This window comes from Phocoena phocoena, chromosome 15, assembly GCF_963924675.1.
Source record: "Phocoena phocoena chromosome 15, mPhoPho1.1, whole genome shotgun sequence".
NCBI classification, from domain to species: Eukaryota; Metazoa; Chordata; class Mammalia; order Artiodactyla; family Phocoenidae; genus Phocoena; species Phocoena phocoena.
In genome coordinates this window covers 25,212,203-25,230,000 of record NC_089233.1, presented here as the reverse complement: position 1 = coordinate 25,230,000, position 17,798 = coordinate 25,212,203, and the positions used below count along the sequence as shown (strand labels likewise).

General features: G+C 47.7%; 1 protein-coding gene across 1 annotated transcript in view; it reads right to left on the bottom strand.

Annotated features, from left to right (window-relative positions):
• Positions 1 to 1,349: 1,349 nt before the first annotated feature.
• Positions 1,350 to 17,798, bottom strand: part of ABCC6 (ATP binding cassette subfamily C member 6) — a 58,398-nt gene continuing 41,949 nt past the window's right edge. The window contains exons 23-31 of the mRNA XM_065892120.1: positions 13,635 to 13,945; positions 11,349 to 11,548; positions 8,880 to 9,006; positions 7,671 to 7,772; positions 6,660 to 6,806; positions 4,500 to 4,658; positions 4,238 to 4,404; positions 2,197 to 2,391; positions 1,350 to 1,881 (exon numbers count right to left, since the gene is read on the bottom strand). Coding sequence (XP_065748192.1) covers positions 1,773 to 1,881; positions 2,197 to 2,391; positions 4,238 to 4,404; positions 4,500 to 4,658; positions 6,660 to 6,806; positions 7,671 to 7,772; positions 8,880 to 9,006; positions 11,349 to 11,548; positions 13,635 to 13,945 — 1,517 coding nt within the window. The 3' untranslated portion in view covers positions 1,350 to 1,772. The remainder of the gene's footprint in view (positions 1,882 to 2,196; positions 2,392 to 4,237; positions 4,405 to 4,499; positions 4,659 to 6,659; positions 6,807 to 7,670; positions 7,773 to 8,879; positions 9,007 to 11,348; positions 11,549 to 13,634; positions 13,946 to 17,798) is intronic.

Below are 17,798 nucleotides of genomic sequence, written 5' to 3'. Positions count from 1 at the left end.
ATAGCTGCATGTAAATCAATGAAGTTAGAATGCATCCTCTCACCATGTACAAAAATAAAATGGCTTAAAGACTTAAACGTAAGACATGACACCATAAAACTTCTAGAAGAGAACATAGGCGAAACATTCTCTGACATAAATAGTACCTATGTCTTCTTAGGTCAGTCTCCCAAGGCAATAGAAATGAAAACAAAAATGAACAAATGGGACCTAATCAACTTACAAGCTTTTGCACAGCAAAGGAAACCATAAGCAAAATGAGAAGACAACCTACAGAATGAAGAAAACATTTGCAAATGCTGCAGCCAACAAGGGCTTAATTTCCAAAATACACAAACAGCTCATACAACTCAACAACAAAAAACCCCAAAACAACCCAATCCAAAAATGGGCAGAAGACCTAAATAGACATTTCTCCAGAGAAGAAATACAAATGGCCAATAGGCACATGAAAAGATGCTCAACATTGCTAAATATTAGAGAAATGCAAATCAATATGTGGTACCACCTCACACCAGTCAGAATGGCCATCATTAAAAAGTCTACAAATAACAAATGCTGAAGAGGGTGTGGAGAAAAGGGAACCTTCCTACACTGTTGGTGGGAATGTAACTTGGTGCAGCCACTGTGGAAAACAGTATGGAGGTTCCTCAGAAAACTAAAAATAAAATTACCATATGATCCAGCAGTCCCACTCCTGAGTATATATCTGGACAAAACTATAATTCAAAAAGATACATGTACCCCTATGTTCATAGCAGCACTATTCACAATAGCCAAGACATGGAAACAACCTAAATGTCCATCGACAGATAAATGGATAAAAAAAGATGTGGTACATATATACAATGGAATATTACTCGGCCACAACAAAGAATGAAATAATGCCATTTGCGTCAACATGGATGCAACTAGAGATTATCATACTAAGTGAAGTAAGTCAGAAGAGAAAGACAAATACCATATGGTATCACTTATATGTGGAATCTAAAGTATGACACACATGAACCCATCTATGAAACAGAATCATGGACATAGAGAGCAGACTCTGCCAAGGGGGAGGGATGGAGCGGGAGGTTGGGGTGAGCAGATGTAAGCTTTTATATATGGAATGGATAAACAACAAGGTCCTGCTGTAGAGCACAGGGAACCATATTCCATATCCTATGATAAACCATAGTGGAAAAGAATATTTTTAAAAAGAATATATATATATATATATGTATGACTGAATCACTTTGCTGTACAGCAGTAATTATCACATTGTCAATCAACTATACTTCAAAAATAAAAAAGATGTTCTTATTGGGGAAAAGTAGTAAAGGGTACACAAGTAGTTTTCTGGATTATTTTTTACTACTTGTCAATCTACAATCATCTCAAAATAAAAGGTTACTCTGTAAAAGTTACACACACCATTGTTCCAGCCCCAGCCCCAGCCCCAGGGATTCTCATTTCATTGGTCTATGGTGGAGCCTGGGCACAGGCAGTTTTTTGGGGTCCCCAGGTGAGTCCAGTGGGCAGCCAGGGCAGAGAGCTGCTGTCGACTTTGGCTCCAGGGTAGATGGGGCTGGATGAGCCCTGATCAGGCCGACCTGTGGGTTGCTGTGTCCTCTTGGGTCTGGGGTCCTTGGGCATTTTCTCCCCCCAGAGAGCAGAGAGGGGTCTAGACTCAATTCCATGGGGCCACTGATGACCCCAGGTCACTGTGTCTCCAGGGCCTGGCAGACTCTCCGGGTCGGTGGGGCGGGAGGAGGATCCAGGGGCTGGGCTCAGACCAGGCCTGATTCCTGCGCCAGCCTGTAAAACAGGCCCCTCTGGGCCAGCAGCTGGGCCGGGCTGCCGCTCTCTGCCACCTGCCCCTCGTCCATGACCAGCACCCTGCAAGGGAGAGGGACACAGCCAGCTCTTTGGACCCCAGCCCAGGGTCTTGGCCGCTCTGAATGCCCAGTGTGTCTGCTCTAAGCAAGTCTGGCCTTCCACGCAGCTTACTGACCCCGACGGCCCAGTTGGAAGCATCTGCTGGGCATGTGTCTTCGGGCTTATCCTTCCCCTGTGGGCATCAGTCTTGCCACCTGTACAACGTGCACTTCATAATCTATTCCAGTGCCCTTCCAGCTCTAAACCCTGATGCCTTCCTCTGCCTGCAGGGGTGCCCTGGGGGCCAGCTGCGAGGGGTGGGGTGTGGGGGCTTACCTGGCACAGTCCAGCACGGAGCGCAGGCGGTGGGCGATGAGTAGTACCGTGCACTGCGCAAACCAGCTCCCCAGGGCGGCCTGCATCTGGCGCTCCGTCCCCGGGTCCACAGCAGCCGTGGCCTCATCCAGGATGAGGATCTGGGTTTTCCGGAGAAGGGCACGTGCCAGACACAGGAGCTGCTTCTGGCCTAGGCTGGGAATGAGTGGGACAGGCCAGATGTTTGCACATCAGGACTGACCTGCAGGGGGTGCCCAGAAATGTGTCCTCATGGCAGCTGCGGGAGTGGGGAGTGTGTGCCTGTGTGTCCCCAGACGTGGGTCCCTAGTCTACAGAGCTGGTAGGAATCCCCATCCTGCCATTTTTGAGCAGAGTGACATTAGGCAAGTCATTGAAACCCTCTGGGCCTCAGTCTCCCCATCTGTGCAATGGCTATCTCTGTTTCTGTTCTATGGTCTTCACTATGTGCCAGACACATCCTATATGCTTATGTATATTAACTCAAAGACCACAAAGGTAGGTATTGTGTCAATGAGTCCTTCCTTACTGGGTTGTGAGGATAAGACAAATCATATAAAAGCCATGCATGTCACAGAGTAAACCCTTCTTTTACTCCAGTTACAGATGAGGAAGTTGAGAGTCAAGGTCACACAGTCAGTGAGCCCCCAGAGCCTGGAGACTCAAGGGTGTTTGGGGCTGTTTCCTGCCATGTTCGGCTTCCTCAGAGTAAACCCTTTAGGGAACCAGGACCTACTACGGCCATGTGGGTGTCAGGTGCCTGGGCTTTGCTCCAGACTCACTACTTACGGGGTAGGTGAGTTGGCAACTCTCAAGCCTCAGATTACAACTCTGTGAAATGGGGTTAGTGAAAGTGCAGCTTTGAGGATTAAAATGAATATTGAAATGAATATTTCTTACATGCCAGGCACTGTTTCAACAACTTTACACATAGCACTCATTTAATCCTTGCACAGATAGGCAGGTTCTAACTATTATTCCCATTTTACAGATAAGGAAACTGTGGCACTGAAGATTAAGTAACCTGCCCAAGATCCTACAACTATGTCTATGCTCCTGGCTACCAAGCCCTGCTGCCCTTCTAGTGCCATTACCACCCACGGTCCCTCACCCTAACATCTTCTGGGTCAGGTGGGTTTTAGAATCCAGAATGTCTTGACTTTTAAAAAGGCACACACCTGTACATCTGTGTTCACAGCAGCACTATTCACAATAGCCAAAAGGTAGAAACAACCCAAGCGTCCATCAATGGATGAACGGATAAGAAAAATGTGGTCTATCCATACAATGGAATATTATTCAGCCTTAAAACTGGAGGAAATTCTGGCACATGTTACATCATGGATGAACACGGAGGACATTATGCTGTGTGAGATAAGCCAGTCACAAAAAGACAAATACTATAATATTCCCCCTAAATGAAGTACCTAGAGAAACAAAGTGAAATGGGGGCTGGTGGGAGGGAAGAATAGAGAATTGTTGTTTAATGGCTACAGAATTTCGGTTTCACAAAATGAAAAAGTTCTGGAGGTTTGTTGCACCATGATGTGAAGGTACTTAACACTATGGAATTGAACACTAAAAAATGGTTAAGATGTTATGTGTATTTTACTACAATTTCTTAAAGCTTTTAAAGGCGTACACCTTATGTTACTTGACAACCCCAGTGAGCGTGGGGTTAGCACCCAATATCAAACACAGTATTTTTGCAGCAAAATAAATGCTGAGTGAGATAAATACAGACCAGAAGTAGCCTCGTGTCAGTAGAGGTTGAGTTTTGCCACCAAATAAACTTAGAAACAAATTTAGGAAAAAGAAAAAATATCTCTTGATATTCAGAGATTGTGTTGGAGTTTGGAATGGCTGATGAGGGATGGGATTTGTACTGTGATTAGGAATAGAACGGGGTTGATCATCCTATGTGGGGAGGTGACTTCCAGGGCATATTACCCTGGGGGGACCTTGGCCACACCTGCCTCCCCCCCAGCATCTCACAGGTTTGGCTGGGGCGCGGCGACCCTACCTCAGGTTGTCGCCTTGGTCGGCACACTCATAGCGCAGCTGGCCGGGCAGGCTGGCCACCGTGGCCTTGAGCCGCACCGCCTCCAGGGCCGCCCAGATGGCCTCGTCTGAGTGCTCTTGTAGCATGTCGAGGTTCATTCGCAGAGAGCCGGGGAACAGGATGGGGTCCTGGCCGGAAGGGACAGTGGGTCAGAGCTGGGCCAGCCATGCCTCCCACCTCTCCCCCTCCCCCCACCTCTGCCCTCCCCCTCCCCAGGCCTCACCTGGGGGATGATGGTGATCCTGGACCGAAGTGTGTGCAGCCCCACTTGGGCGATGGGGACCCCGTCGATCCAGATCCCGCCCTCAGCCGCCTCTAGGAGCCGCAGCAGGCCCCCAGCCAGGGAGGACTTTCCTGCCCCTGTCCTGCCAACGATGCCCACCTGCCGGGGGATGGGGGAGTAAGGCCCATTCTGACCAGGCCTGGCCAGAAGGCAGGCCATAGCCCACAGGGTTCCTGGGCATGTCTTTGCTAGATGTTTCCCCTGCACCCAAGACCCATCCATCTATCCATCATCCTTTGAGCATCCATCCTTCCATCTGTCCATCTGTCCACCTGTCCATATATCCATTCATCAATCCATCCAACCTTCTGTCTGTGCATTCTTCTCTATCTTTCCCTCATCCTGATACACCTCTCCCATCTTTTCATCCACTTCCCCACCCTTCCTCCTATTCCTTCATCCTTCCCCTTCCTTCCATCCACACCCCCTCCATCATCCCTCATCTTCCCTTCCATCATTCTGTTTATGTCCCATCCTCCTATTAATCCCCCTTCCTTCTACCCATCCCTCCCTCACACTTCCTTCCATCCCCCTGCTTCCATCCATATTCCTATCCTGCTCCATCCTTCCCTCTGTCCTTCACACCATCCTTCCATCCATATTCCTATCCTGCCTTCCATCTCTCATCCTTTCTTCCACTCCATCCCATCCATCCATTCATCCTTCCATCCATGCCTCTTTCTTCTTTCCATCCAGCTCCCAATCCCAGCCATCCATCCTTCATCCTTCCATCTATCTGCCCATCTTTCTATCCATCCCCCATCCTTCCTTGACACTTGGTGGGGGTTCAACACTCTTTGTTTAATAAGTGAACGAAGCATGTGTGTCGCTCACTGTATGACAGGCACTCTTTTAGGCACCAGGAATACAGAAATTAAGGAGTCCTTGCTCCAAAGGGCTCACCACCTGGTCTTGGAAATAGTGCACCTGAGTAAACGTAAATACAGTGATGAACAAGCACTCTCTATCATCAGGCTCTGGCCCCGCAGCAATGGAGGTAAGCATAGAGCTGCTGCTGTTCCTGTTGCCTGGGATGGAGGTTGATGGGGTCATCAGAGAAGGCTTCATGGAGGAGAAGATACTTGAGTGGAAACTTGAAGGATGACTAGGAGTTTAGGGAGGGGGAAGATGCCGGGTGAACCACACCAACTGCTAGCCTGTAAGCTCCTCTAGGGCAGCACCATGTACCCACCTGGCCCAGGGGCTGCTGCTCTGCAAATGTTGGCTAAGCCCTGGCAGGGCAATGAATGAAGTGGAGAAAGGGCCTTGAATGCCAAGCTCAGGAGTTTGGGCTTTACCAGAAGGAAGCTGGGAGAGAGCGGAAGGTCTGGAGCAGGGAAATAACATGCTCAAATCAAGATCACAGGAGAATAGATTGGAGGGGGTGAAACAGGAAGCTGAGGGCCTGGAGCAGTGGACGGGAGGGCAGGGAGGAAGTGTCACCAGGTGGGGAGGGCAGAGAAGGATTCAATGAAGCAGCCTGACTAATCATCTATAAATGAGGTGATATTAGGGGTGTTGTCAGAGTGAAAATGCAAATAATAATGAATAAAAGCATTGGTGAGCACTTCTGTAGCATTTGCTATGTGCCAGGCACTGTCCCAGGCAGTTTCTATGTATTAACCCAGGTAAACTTCTCAACAACTCTATGAGGTTGACATTATTATTCCCACTTTACAGATGGGAAACTGAGACCAAGGCATGCAGTGACTTGTCCAAGGTCAGGCATGGCAAAGCAAGGAACTGAGCCCATGCAAACTGGATAAGTATGTGGAACATTCAGCACCTCACCCAGCACGTAGTAGGTGTTCAACTAATGATAGAGAAAGAAGAAAGAAGTTGGGGTGATGCCTCCTCATCTGGGACACCAAGGTGGGTGGGTTTCACCAAGATGGAAGCAGGTTTGGGGAAGATGATAAGTTCCCTTTAGGGCGTGGTGGGTCTGAAGACTGGGGGACCTGAGGTGCGGACATGGAGCAGACAGCTGGTGCTCAGGACCTGGACTCTGGATGATGCCCAGCCTGGCCATGGCCCTGAGGCCTCTCCAGCCTCCCTGTGGCCTGGCCACCACAAGGAGGAAGTTGCAGGTGAGCCTCTCACCTTCTCTCCTGCGTGGATCTTGAAGGACACTCCCCGCACGGCCAGCGGGAGCTCGGGTCGGTATCTCAGCCCAAAGTCCCGGAACTCGATCTGCCCCCCACGAGGCCAGGGGGGCCGGGCCGCACAGGTGGCCGGCCTCCAGGGTGCCTAGGGCAGGAGGAGACATTGGGTCAGAGGAGCCTTTCTCCAGGCTTCTCACAAAAGGGCCTGCCTCTCTGACCCTCAGTTTCCTCTTCTGTAAAGTGGGCTTATTTACTGCTACTTTACAGGGTTGTTATGGGGCATGGAATGCAGCAAGGCTAAAAACAAATAATATTTGATATAGTGAAAATAAAAAAATAATGGTGTGGCTACTCTTTATCTATTGTTGTTATTAGCCATTATTAATTTTCAAATATTCTCTCTTTCGCTAGTAGAGGTAGACACTCTCCTTTTAGGGAAAAGGGCAAGTCTGTGCAGTGGGGAGACCACTGCTGCCATTTGCTATTCCTGTGACCTTGAACAGGTCACTCCACTCCCTTGAGCCTTGGTTTCCCCATCTGTGAAATGGGGCTAATTAGAGTGGTGGACATGTATTGAGTGTTTGCGGTGTGCCCGACACTGTACGAAGTCCCTTATTGTGGGATGACCTCCTAGTACACCCGGCACCGTTATGTTGCTGCTATGTCTCTCTACTGTTCCTGCTATTGTGTTTCAGTAGTGCTAGCGTGTTACTGTTGTGCTACTGTTATGTTTCTATAATGTTGCTATCAAGCTGCTGTTATGTTACTGTCATGTTGCTGTTACTCCTGGTCCCCTGTCACTCAGAGTGCCCTGCCTTGCCATTCAGAGGAACCAGGATTTGACCTCCTCTCAGACCCTACCCTCTTAACCATTCCTGCCACCTTGGCTGTGACTGCAGTCTGCAGTGGTGGGGGCTCTAAAGCTGGTGGCAGATGTCAACATGGGTCCACCGTTCTCTGCTGTAAGTCCTAGATGGTGCCCGCTCCCCCTCCATCTCTTGTCCATCACCTCCTTGGGCGTCTGGGCGTAGTCCTTCAATCGTTCCACTGACACGATGCTGTTCTCCAGGTCTGTCCAGCTGCGAACAGCCCACTGCAGCGTCTGGGTCACCTGGTTCGAGAAGACACCTCAGGACAGCTTCAGCAAGGCCACCACACAGGTGAGGCAGGGGCTGGGAGGCGGGACCCAGAGCAGACAAGGGGGCAGAATTTGGCTGTAGCCACGAGGATCCCTCTTTTCCTTTAGTTGAACTGGAGTATATGGACCAGAAAGGAGCCCTTGGACATCAGCTTATCCAACCCTTCTTGAAACAGGTAGGGAGACAGGACCAGAGAAGGTGTGTGGCCCTCTCAAGGACACCCAGCAGGATCCAGCCCAATGACTTCCATTCAGAGAGGTTTCCCTCCACTTAACACCGACTTCCCACTTGGAACCACGCCAAGCTCCTCCCCAGGGCCTGCTCACCCTGCCCCCACCCCTTCCCAACCTCATTTCCCTCCAGTTTTGTCCTCACACTCTCTCCAGCCACACCGCTTTCTCGTTGTTCCTCTAACACACCAGTCACGCCCCTCCCGCCATCCCAGGGCCTTTCCTCCTGCTGTTCCCTCCACCAGGACTGCTCCTCCCCTATTCCCCCACTTCCTTTAGGCCACAGATCTCAAGCCCCCTTCTCAGAGAGGTCTTCTGGGCCATGCAAAAGAAAAGCACCTTCCCCCCAATCATGTTCCATCCTGTTAACTTGCTTTATCCTTAAGCTTAGTTGCATCAACTGTAAAATGAGGACAGTAATAGTACCCCTGGTGGGGTTGTGGGCAGGATTAATGAGCTAATATTTATAAAGCTCTTAGAACAATGTCTCATTCATAATGAATGCTACTTACATATATGTGTATATATATATATATTTTTTTTCCTTTACAGATGTCATAACCTGACATTAAATATTGTTATTAATAGTTAACAAAATGTTAACAATGCACTGGAAATGGACGCTGTCTACTTTATCTCCATGAGTCTTTATAGTGTCTGAAGTGAAGGGATTACTGCCCCTTTTTCAGAGGAGCACAGCAAGGCTCCGAGGTCCAGCCCAGGCTCTTGCAGAGCCGTGTCTTCCTCACTGGTTGGTAGTTTGGACTCAGGTCCTTGAAGGTCCCACTGGCAGAGGTCTGTGTCCATTCTGCCCGCACCCCAGAGCCCAGGTTGGGGTGTCGGAAGTACCTGCAGGGCGGCTGAGACAGAGAAGCCCACGAGGCCGGGGCTGAGGTGGGCCTTGCTCAAGACTGCGCACAGGGCGGCCGCAAACACCAGCCCATTCCCCACGAGCTCCAGGTTGGAAGCGAGCCACCTGCAAGGGGACAGGTAAGAGTGGGGTCAGTGGGGCCTCTCTGCGCTACCTGCCTCCCTGGGCACAAGGCCTGGACAGCGTGCCGGCTCGAGTGCCCATGGGGTCCCGGCAACGGTCTCCTCCACACCCAGGCCCCACAGTAGGTGCTCAAGTAAGCTCTGCTGTGCTGCCACTTTTCTGTCCCCAGGCTATGCCAAGCCATGTCCCCTGTGTTCCCCCTGCCTGAATCCGACCTCCATCTTCACGTGGCCAACATCTTACCCTCACACAGCCAGCTCAAGCCTCACCTCTTCAGAGAGCCCTCAGGACGACTCCTCCCTTTTATCACTCTGTATAAGTAAACTCGGTTATCAGTCCTTGACTGTCGGCCTCCATCAGCAGGCTCATGAGGGCAGCAACTTTGTCTTTTTTTAAAATTAATTAATTAATTAATATTTCATTTTTGGCTGCATTGGGTCTTCGTTGCTGTGCGTGGGCTTCCTCTAGTTGCAGCGTGTGGGGGCCACTCTTCGTTGAGATGCGCGGGCTTATTGCGGTGGCTTCTCTTGTCGCGGAGCACGGGCTCTAGGCGCACGGGCTTCAGTAGTTGTGGCATGTGGGCTTCAGTAATTGTGGCTCGCGGACTCTAGAGCGCAGGCTCAGTAGTTGTGGCATGTGGGCTTCAGTAATTGTGGCTCGCGGACTCTAGAGCGCAGGCTCGGTAGTTGTGGCACATGGGCTTAGTTGGTCCGCATCATGTGGGATCTTCCCGGACCAGGGCTCGAACCTGTGTCACCTGCACTGGCATGTGGATTCTTAACTACTGCACCACCAGGGAAGTCCATCAACTTTGTCTTGTTCATGGCTCTGTCCCCAGGACCCAGCACAGGACTGAGCACGTAGTAGGTTCTCAACAAATACATATTGAATGGATGAGGAAATTGAATTCCTACTTCTTTTTCCTTTTATTGAATTCCTACTTGACCATACATTCATGCATTCATTCAGCGGATATGTATCCAGCACCTACTGTGTGTGCCATGCATGCTGGAGATGCTGGGGACACAGCCGCAAACCAAACAGATCAAAATCCCTGTCTTCAGGGAACTCTGGGCTTCACTGCATATAACACCTAGTCCTCTTAACAACCCCACGATGGGAGGACTGTTGTCCCCATTGGACAGATGAGGACACCAGAAGGGTTAGGTACTTGCCCAAGTCCACAAACATAACAAACACCGGGATTTGAAGCCGCATCTGCCTGACTGAGGGTCTGCCACTTCCTAGATGGCTGACCCTGGGGGAGTCCCTTCACTTCTCCGAACCCCAGTTTACCCATCTGTGGGGTGAAGTAACGTCTGGCTCATTATAGTTGTGAGGATTAAATGAGATACACCCATCGTACGTGGCGCAGAAATCATCGACCCTTCCACAAAGTAGGTGCTCCGTAAATGTTTGTAAGGTCCCTCCTCCCTAGGCTAGGACCCCAGGAAGGGGCAGGGCAGGTCACCCAGAAGGCATATGGCATTGAGACACTGCCCACAGCTGCAGGGCCACATAGCCCCAGCTGGCTGGAGATCTGGGCAGAAAGAAGGAAGGAACTAACATTTATTGAATTCACACCCACTGTGTGCTTGACCCTCTCCACACTCTGGCACCAGACTGACTGGATTCAAATCCTCACTCCACCATGTATTTGCGGTGTGGCCCTGGGCAAGTTCCTAAATCTCTCTGTGCCTAAGATTCATCGTCTGTAAAAGGGTCTCTGCCCTGTGGAGTTGTTAATAGGATTAAGTAAATCAATCCACAGAGGATGCTGAGGACTGTGCTCGGCATGTGGTAGGCACATTACAAGGATTAGCTATGAGTGTATTTGTTTAATCTCGTAGCCACTCCATGAGTGCAAACTCACTTTGACAAATGAGGCTCAGAGAGGTTATGTGACTTGCCCAAGATCATCCAGCTAGTAAGTTGCAGAGCTGGGATTTGCACCTGTGTCTGTCTGTGCTCAAAGCTTGTGTTCTTATTCTTGCTTAGTACCGAAAGGAGGCCAAGGATGCTTATGTAGCTCCTTTGTCACCAAGGCAACAGAGGCTGGTCTAGTGGCCTGGCAACAGAGGCTTCTTCCGTTTTGCTGACACCTGTACTTCCTGCCCACCTGCTGTTGGGGATCCCTCAGGCCAAGGTCCATCTGCTCACACTGTGAGCCATGTGCACCCGTGGGATCTAGGCTCTGCTTTACCCTCGACTCGCTGTGTGACCTTGAGCAGGCCACTTGACCTCTCTGACCACACAGTATGACCTTAGGTCTCATCCTCTGGGGACACAGAAGGATTGTAGGTTCTTCTCTGCCCCCTTCCTACCTGTCAGCCACCAGCCGCGGGAAACTGACTCTCTGGCTTTCATCCATGTGTGCGTCGTTCTGAGCCACAAAGCAGCCCTGGACCCGGAAGGCCCTGACCACTGCTCCGCCCTGGAATGTCTCGGCCACATGGGAACACACGGATGAGTACCTGGCTGATTCCAGGCGTCTGAGCTGGCATGAGCTGGCCACATACAGGCTCTGAAGTGGGACAGTGGGGAGCAGAGAGGTCACAAACACAGAGAGACAGTTTGAGAAGCATAGGGAGCTCTGTTACCAGCTTGCTGTGTGGCCTTGGGTCAGTGGCTTCTCTTCTCTGGGCTCCAATTTCCTTGTAGAATCAGAGTTCCATGGGTCTTTTTAAAAATCACCTGAGACTCTTCAAAAACTCCCAATGCCTCACCCCCGAACTATTGAATCAGAATCTCTGGTGGCATCACCTTGGCCTTGGAATTCTTAAAAAGCCTTCGGGTGATTCTCATGTATGGCCAGGATGGAGAAACCCCTAGTCTATAGTAAATATCTCATTCTCAGCTCTAAGGCCAGCTGCTTCACTTAGGGCCAGTCATTGTGGAAACAAAGCCACAAAGGGCAAGGAAGGCAGCTTGACAAGTCAAATTCATTCACTTAACTCGAAGGTTACATGCCAGGTGCTGGGAACACAGTGATGCACAAACGATATATATTGTTATTTGGTTTGAGGTTGGAAGTTGTGTGCGGCTGGCAGGCAGGAAGGAATCTACATTTGCTGATCACCCAGGCTGCATGCCAGGCTCTCTCCAAATACAGTTGACCCTCGAACAACATGGGTTTGAACTGCACAGGTCCACTTATCTGTGGATACTTTTCAATAGTAAATACTACAGTACTACGTTCTGCACTTGGTTGAATCTGTGGCTGTGGAGGAACTGTGTATACAGAGGGCCAACTATAACTTCTACGCAGATTTTTAATTGCAAGGAGGGTCAGTGCCCCTAATCCTCACGTCGTTCAAGGGTCAACTGCAGTATTCAGTCATTGTGAGGTGGGCATCAGTGTCGTTCACAGTTTATAGGTAAGAACACCAGAGGCTCAGAGGGATTAAGCAGCTGGTCTAAGCCTCTATAGCAAGCAAGTGGCAGGACCTGGATTCAAACACATCTCTGTCCGACTCCAAAGCTCTAGAGAAGCAGTTCCTCCCCCAGGTCAAGAGGCTATAGAAAAGACTTGGGATAGTTGTGGAGGGCAGCGATGGCCATGGTTTTTGTCTGGCTACCATGTTTTGTTTTGTTTTTCTACTTCTGATTTTTGTCTGGCTACCATGGTTTCTTCTACTTCTGATTTCCTTGGTGGGGATGGGGGGGTTGGCGGTTAATCATGAGACCAGATCATGGAGGTAGTCACATGACACAGCCCTGCTAGGCAGAGTAAACTATTCCTTTGGTCACAGTGATGAGCTCAGGGATGACACATGCCTCATGAAAGGCCAATCAGAATCTTCCCTGGGATGGATGTGTGAATGCTGAGCTGGAGAAAAGTTGCTTTGAGTTGGGGGTTGCTGAGGTGGGAGGCTGTGAGTATAGAGTTGCAAAGGGGCCATCAGACCTGCCATCAGACCTGCCCCCTGGAAAAGGAGTGTGTGCAAAATTAGGCCAAGCAGAGCTGAGCCAGTGATTCTTAAATATTAGCATGGATCAGAATTACCTGGAAGGTTCATTAAAACCCAGATTTCTGGGCCACAGCTCCATAGTATCTGAGTCAGTAGGTCTTGAATGGTGCCTGAGAATGTGCATTTCTAACTAGTTCCCAGGTGAAACTGATGCTGCTGGTCTGATACCACACTTCAAAAACCACTGAGGGAAGATATGGAAAGAGTGACAGCGTCCTAGTGAGAGCTGACCCCCTGCACCCTGGGAGCATAAGCCATTAAATTCTGTTCTTGTGTTTAAGCTAATTTAAGTTGGTCTCTGGTTCTGGCAACTGAAAGAGTCGAGCCTAATACAATGGTCTTTTAGTGCTTGCAATGCCTTCTTGGTTTCCAGATCACCGAGGAAGAGATAGCTGATTTCAGCAACAGCAGCAGGATAAACTGTTAGACGTTAAGAACTTTGATGTGAACATTTGGAAGACAGAGATGAGAGTAAGTGTTAGAAACAGACTGTGGTGTCTCTGTCTCTGAGAATTCTTCTAGGGTCAGCTCCTAGATGTCCAGCTGGGCAGAACCTCTTACACTGAGTCCTGCCCAGAGACAGGGGACTGGTGGAGGTGACCTCGGCTGGCCCCAGGAGCCTCTCCAACCTCCCCTTACCTGAAACCCGGCATAGAGGAGCAGCAGCGGCAGGATGGCCACGACAGCCAGCGGGGTGGTCACTGTCACCACCAGGCCAACCTCCAGGAGTCCGAAGGCATACATCAGTAGAGACCGGAATTTGTCTGGGATGTCCACGTCTACTATGTCTGTCTCTTTGGAGAAGCGGTTCAGCAGGTTCCCAATGGGCGTCCGCTCAAAGAAGCCAATAGGAGACTGTGCTACGTCCCACAGGAGCCCCCGGAAGAGCAGGCTGGATGCCCGGATCCCTCCTAGGAGCACTGTGGCCATGGAGGCAAAGAGCCCGATTGCTGGGGAGAGAGAAGGGGTCAAGGCATAAGGGCTGGAGACCCCCATCACCCTGTGGTGGCTATGTTATGAACTGGCCACCCTGATTTATCCTTTGATGGGCCCACCATGCAGTGGGTTAAATAGTGTCTCCCCCCAAATTCATGTCCACCAGGAACCTCAGAACATGACCTTATTTGGAAAGAGGGCCTTTGGGGCTTCCCTGATGGCACAGTGGTTGAGAGTCCGCCTGCCGATGCAGGGGACACGGGTTCGTGCCCCGGTCTGGGAAGATCCCACATGCCGCGGAGCGGCTGGGCCCGTGAGCCATGGCCGCTGAGCCTGCGCGTCCGGAGCCTGTGCTCCGCAACGGGAGAGGCCACACGTACCGCAAAAAAAAAAAAGAGAGAGCATTTGAAGATGTTATTAGTGAGAGCTTGAGGTGAAATCCTGGATTTAGGGTGGCTTCTAAATCCGATGACTAGTGTCCTTATAAGAAGAGGAGAGGACACACAGAGACACAGAGAAGAAGATGATGTGAAGACGAGACAGAGACTGGAGTGATACACCACAAGCCCAGGAATGCCAAGGATGGCTGGCAACCAGCAGAAGCTAGGAGAAAGGCATGGGACAGTTTCTCCTTCAGAGCCTCCAAGAGGGACCAATTTCTGCTGACACCTTGATTTTGGACTTCTGGCTTCAGAACTGTGAGAGAATAAAAATTTCTGTTGTTCTAAGCTACCAAGTTTGTGGTAATCCGTTTTATGGCAGCCCTAGGAAACTAATACACCCCCTTCCTCCCAATGCCAATCTGTGTGCTTGGAACGGAGCTAACTTCACTCTCTGTTTCTGGGGTGGGGAAAATTTCATCCCTAGCCAATCCGAACCTCTGCAGTTGGCTCAGGGGTGAACACATGACCCAAGTCAGGCCAATGAGACCTGGGACTCTGCTGGGACTTCTGGGAAGAGGTACTCACTTTGTGGGATACTATGTTAGCACCAGGGGAAGTAGCCTGCCTGGACAGGAAGCTATCATAGAGGAAGAAAATGAAGCTAATCTTCCAGCATTTGCTGGACCCGTGGATCCAGCTATACCTCAAGCTAGTTACCTATGGATTCCAGTCCCACAAGCCAATAAATTCTCTTGTTGTTTAAGCTAGTTTGAGACATATAGTTTTAAATAGTTAGTATATTATACCTGTATAGTTTGTAGCTATATTAACCTCAAATAGAGCAGACTTTAGAGTAAGGAAAGTTATCAGGGATAAAGAGGGGCATTACATAATGATAAAGGGGTCAGTTACTCAAGAAGACTTAACAATCCTTAATGTGTATTGCCTAACAACAGGGCATCAAAATATGTGAGGCAAAAACTGATAGAACTGCAAGGAGAAATAAATGAATCCATTATCATAGCTGGAGATTTCAACACCCCTCTATCAGAAAAGGCAGAAAACCCAGCAGGGAGAAAATCAGTAAGGACAGAGATGAACTCAACAACACCATCAATCAACTGGATATAATGGACATAAACAGACCACTTCATCTAACAGGAGCAGAACACAAATTCCTAAGCTCACATGAAACATTCACTAAGATAGACCACAATTCTGGACTATAGAATACACCTTAACAAATTTAAAAGAAGAGAAATTATACAATGTCTGTTCTCAGACCACAGTGGAATTATACTAGAAATAACAAATACCTGGAAAATCCCCAATACTTGAATATTAACACATTTCTAAGTAACATGTGGGTCAAAGAAGAAACCTCATGAGCAATTTTAAAATATTTTGAACTAAATGAAAATAAAAACACAACTTACCAAATTTGGGGCATGTAATAAAAGCAGTACTTAGAGGTAAATGTTTAGCACTGAATAAATATATATTAGAAAAAAGAAAGCTCTAAAATCCATCGTCTAAGCTTCTACTTTAGGAAACTAGAAAAAGAAGAGAAAATTGAATCCAAAGTGAGCAGAAGAAAAGAAACAATAAAAATTACAGTAGAAATCAGTGAAATTGAAAACAGGAAATCAATGAAACCAAAGCCTAGTTCTTTGAAAAGATCAGAAAATTGATACGCTTCTAGCCGGGCTAAGAAGAGAGAAGACACAAATTACTAACATCTGAAAAAATTTTTAAAGGGACATCACTACAGATCCCATGGATATTAAAAGTATAAAAAAGGAATACCACGAACAACTCTCTGCCCATAAATTTGATAACCTAGGAGAAATGGACCAGTTCCTTGATAGACGCAATCTACTAAAACTTATGCAAGAAGAAACAGACAATCTGAATAGCCTATAACTATTAAAGAAATTGAATTGACAATAACTTTCCAAAACAGGAACTGCCAGTCCCAGATGAGTTCACTAACAAATATTTAAGGAGAAATGATACCAATTCCCTACACTCTCTTTCAGAGGGTTGAAGCTGAGGGAATACTTTCTAACTTATTCTATGAGGGCAACATTTCCTAATACCAAAATCAGACAGACAGTACAAGAAAACTGTATAGACCAATATCTCTCAAGAACGTACATGTAAAAATCTTCAACAAAATATTAGCAAATTAAATCCAACAATGTATGAAAAGAATCATACATCATGACCAAGTGGAATTTACCCCAGATATGCAAGGCTGCTTCAACATTTGAAAAATTGGGACTTCCCTGGTGGTCCAGTTGTTAAGACTCCACGCTCCCAATGCAAGGGGCCTGGGTTTGATCCCTGGTCAGGGAACTAGATCCTGCATGCCACAACTAAAGATCCCACCTGCGACAATGAAGATCTTGCACGTGGCAATGAAGATCCTGCGTGTGACAACTAAGACCCAGTGCAGCCAAATAAATAAATAAATATTTTAAAAATCTGAAAAATCAATTAATGTAATCTATCACATCAATAGGCTAAAAAAGAAAAATCACCTGACCATATCAATAGATGCAGAAAAAGATTAGACAAAATCCAGTACCTATTCATGATAAAACAAATAAAAACAACCCCCCCAAAACAAAACCCAAAACCTCTCTCAGTAAAATAGGAATAGAGAACTTCCTCAACTTGATAAAGAATATCTATTAAAAACCTAATGGTGAGAAGCTAACCTAATGGTGAGAAGCTTGGTGCTTTCCCAGTAAGATCTGGAACAAGGCAAGAATGTCCCTTCTTACCACTCTTCTTCAACGCCCTGCTAGAAGTCCTAGTTAATGCAGTAAGATAAGGAAATAAAAGGTATGCAGATTTCCAAGGAAGAAATAAAGCTGTATTTGTTTGCAGATCACATGATCATCTATGTAGAAAATCTAAAAGAACTGACCAAAGACTCCTGAAACTAATAAGCAATTATAGCAACATTCCAGGATGCAAGGTTAGTATGAAAAATTCAATCACTTTCCTATATGCCAGCAAAAAAAGGAAAGCCCACAACTAGAAATACAAACAGTACGAAAGGAAAAATCTCATTGGTAAAAGCAAATATACAGTAAAAGTGCTAAACCAACCACATATAACGCTAATAGGAAGATTAAAAGATGAAAGTCATAAAATCATCTATATCCACAATAAGTAGTTAAGGGATATACAAAACAAAAAGATGTAAAATATGATGTCAAAAACAGTAAATGTGGCAGGGAGAGAAAAAAAAAGCAAGGTTGTTAAATGCTTTTGAACTTAAGAGATCAACAACTTAAAAAACCCACACATATATGGATTGCTATATTTAAACCACATGCTAACCACAAACCAAAAATCTATAATAGACACACACAAAAAAAGAGAGAAAGAAATTCAAAAATAACACCAAAGATAGTCATCAAATCACATGGGAAGAGAACAAAAGAAGAAGAAAGGAACAGAAAAGAACTAT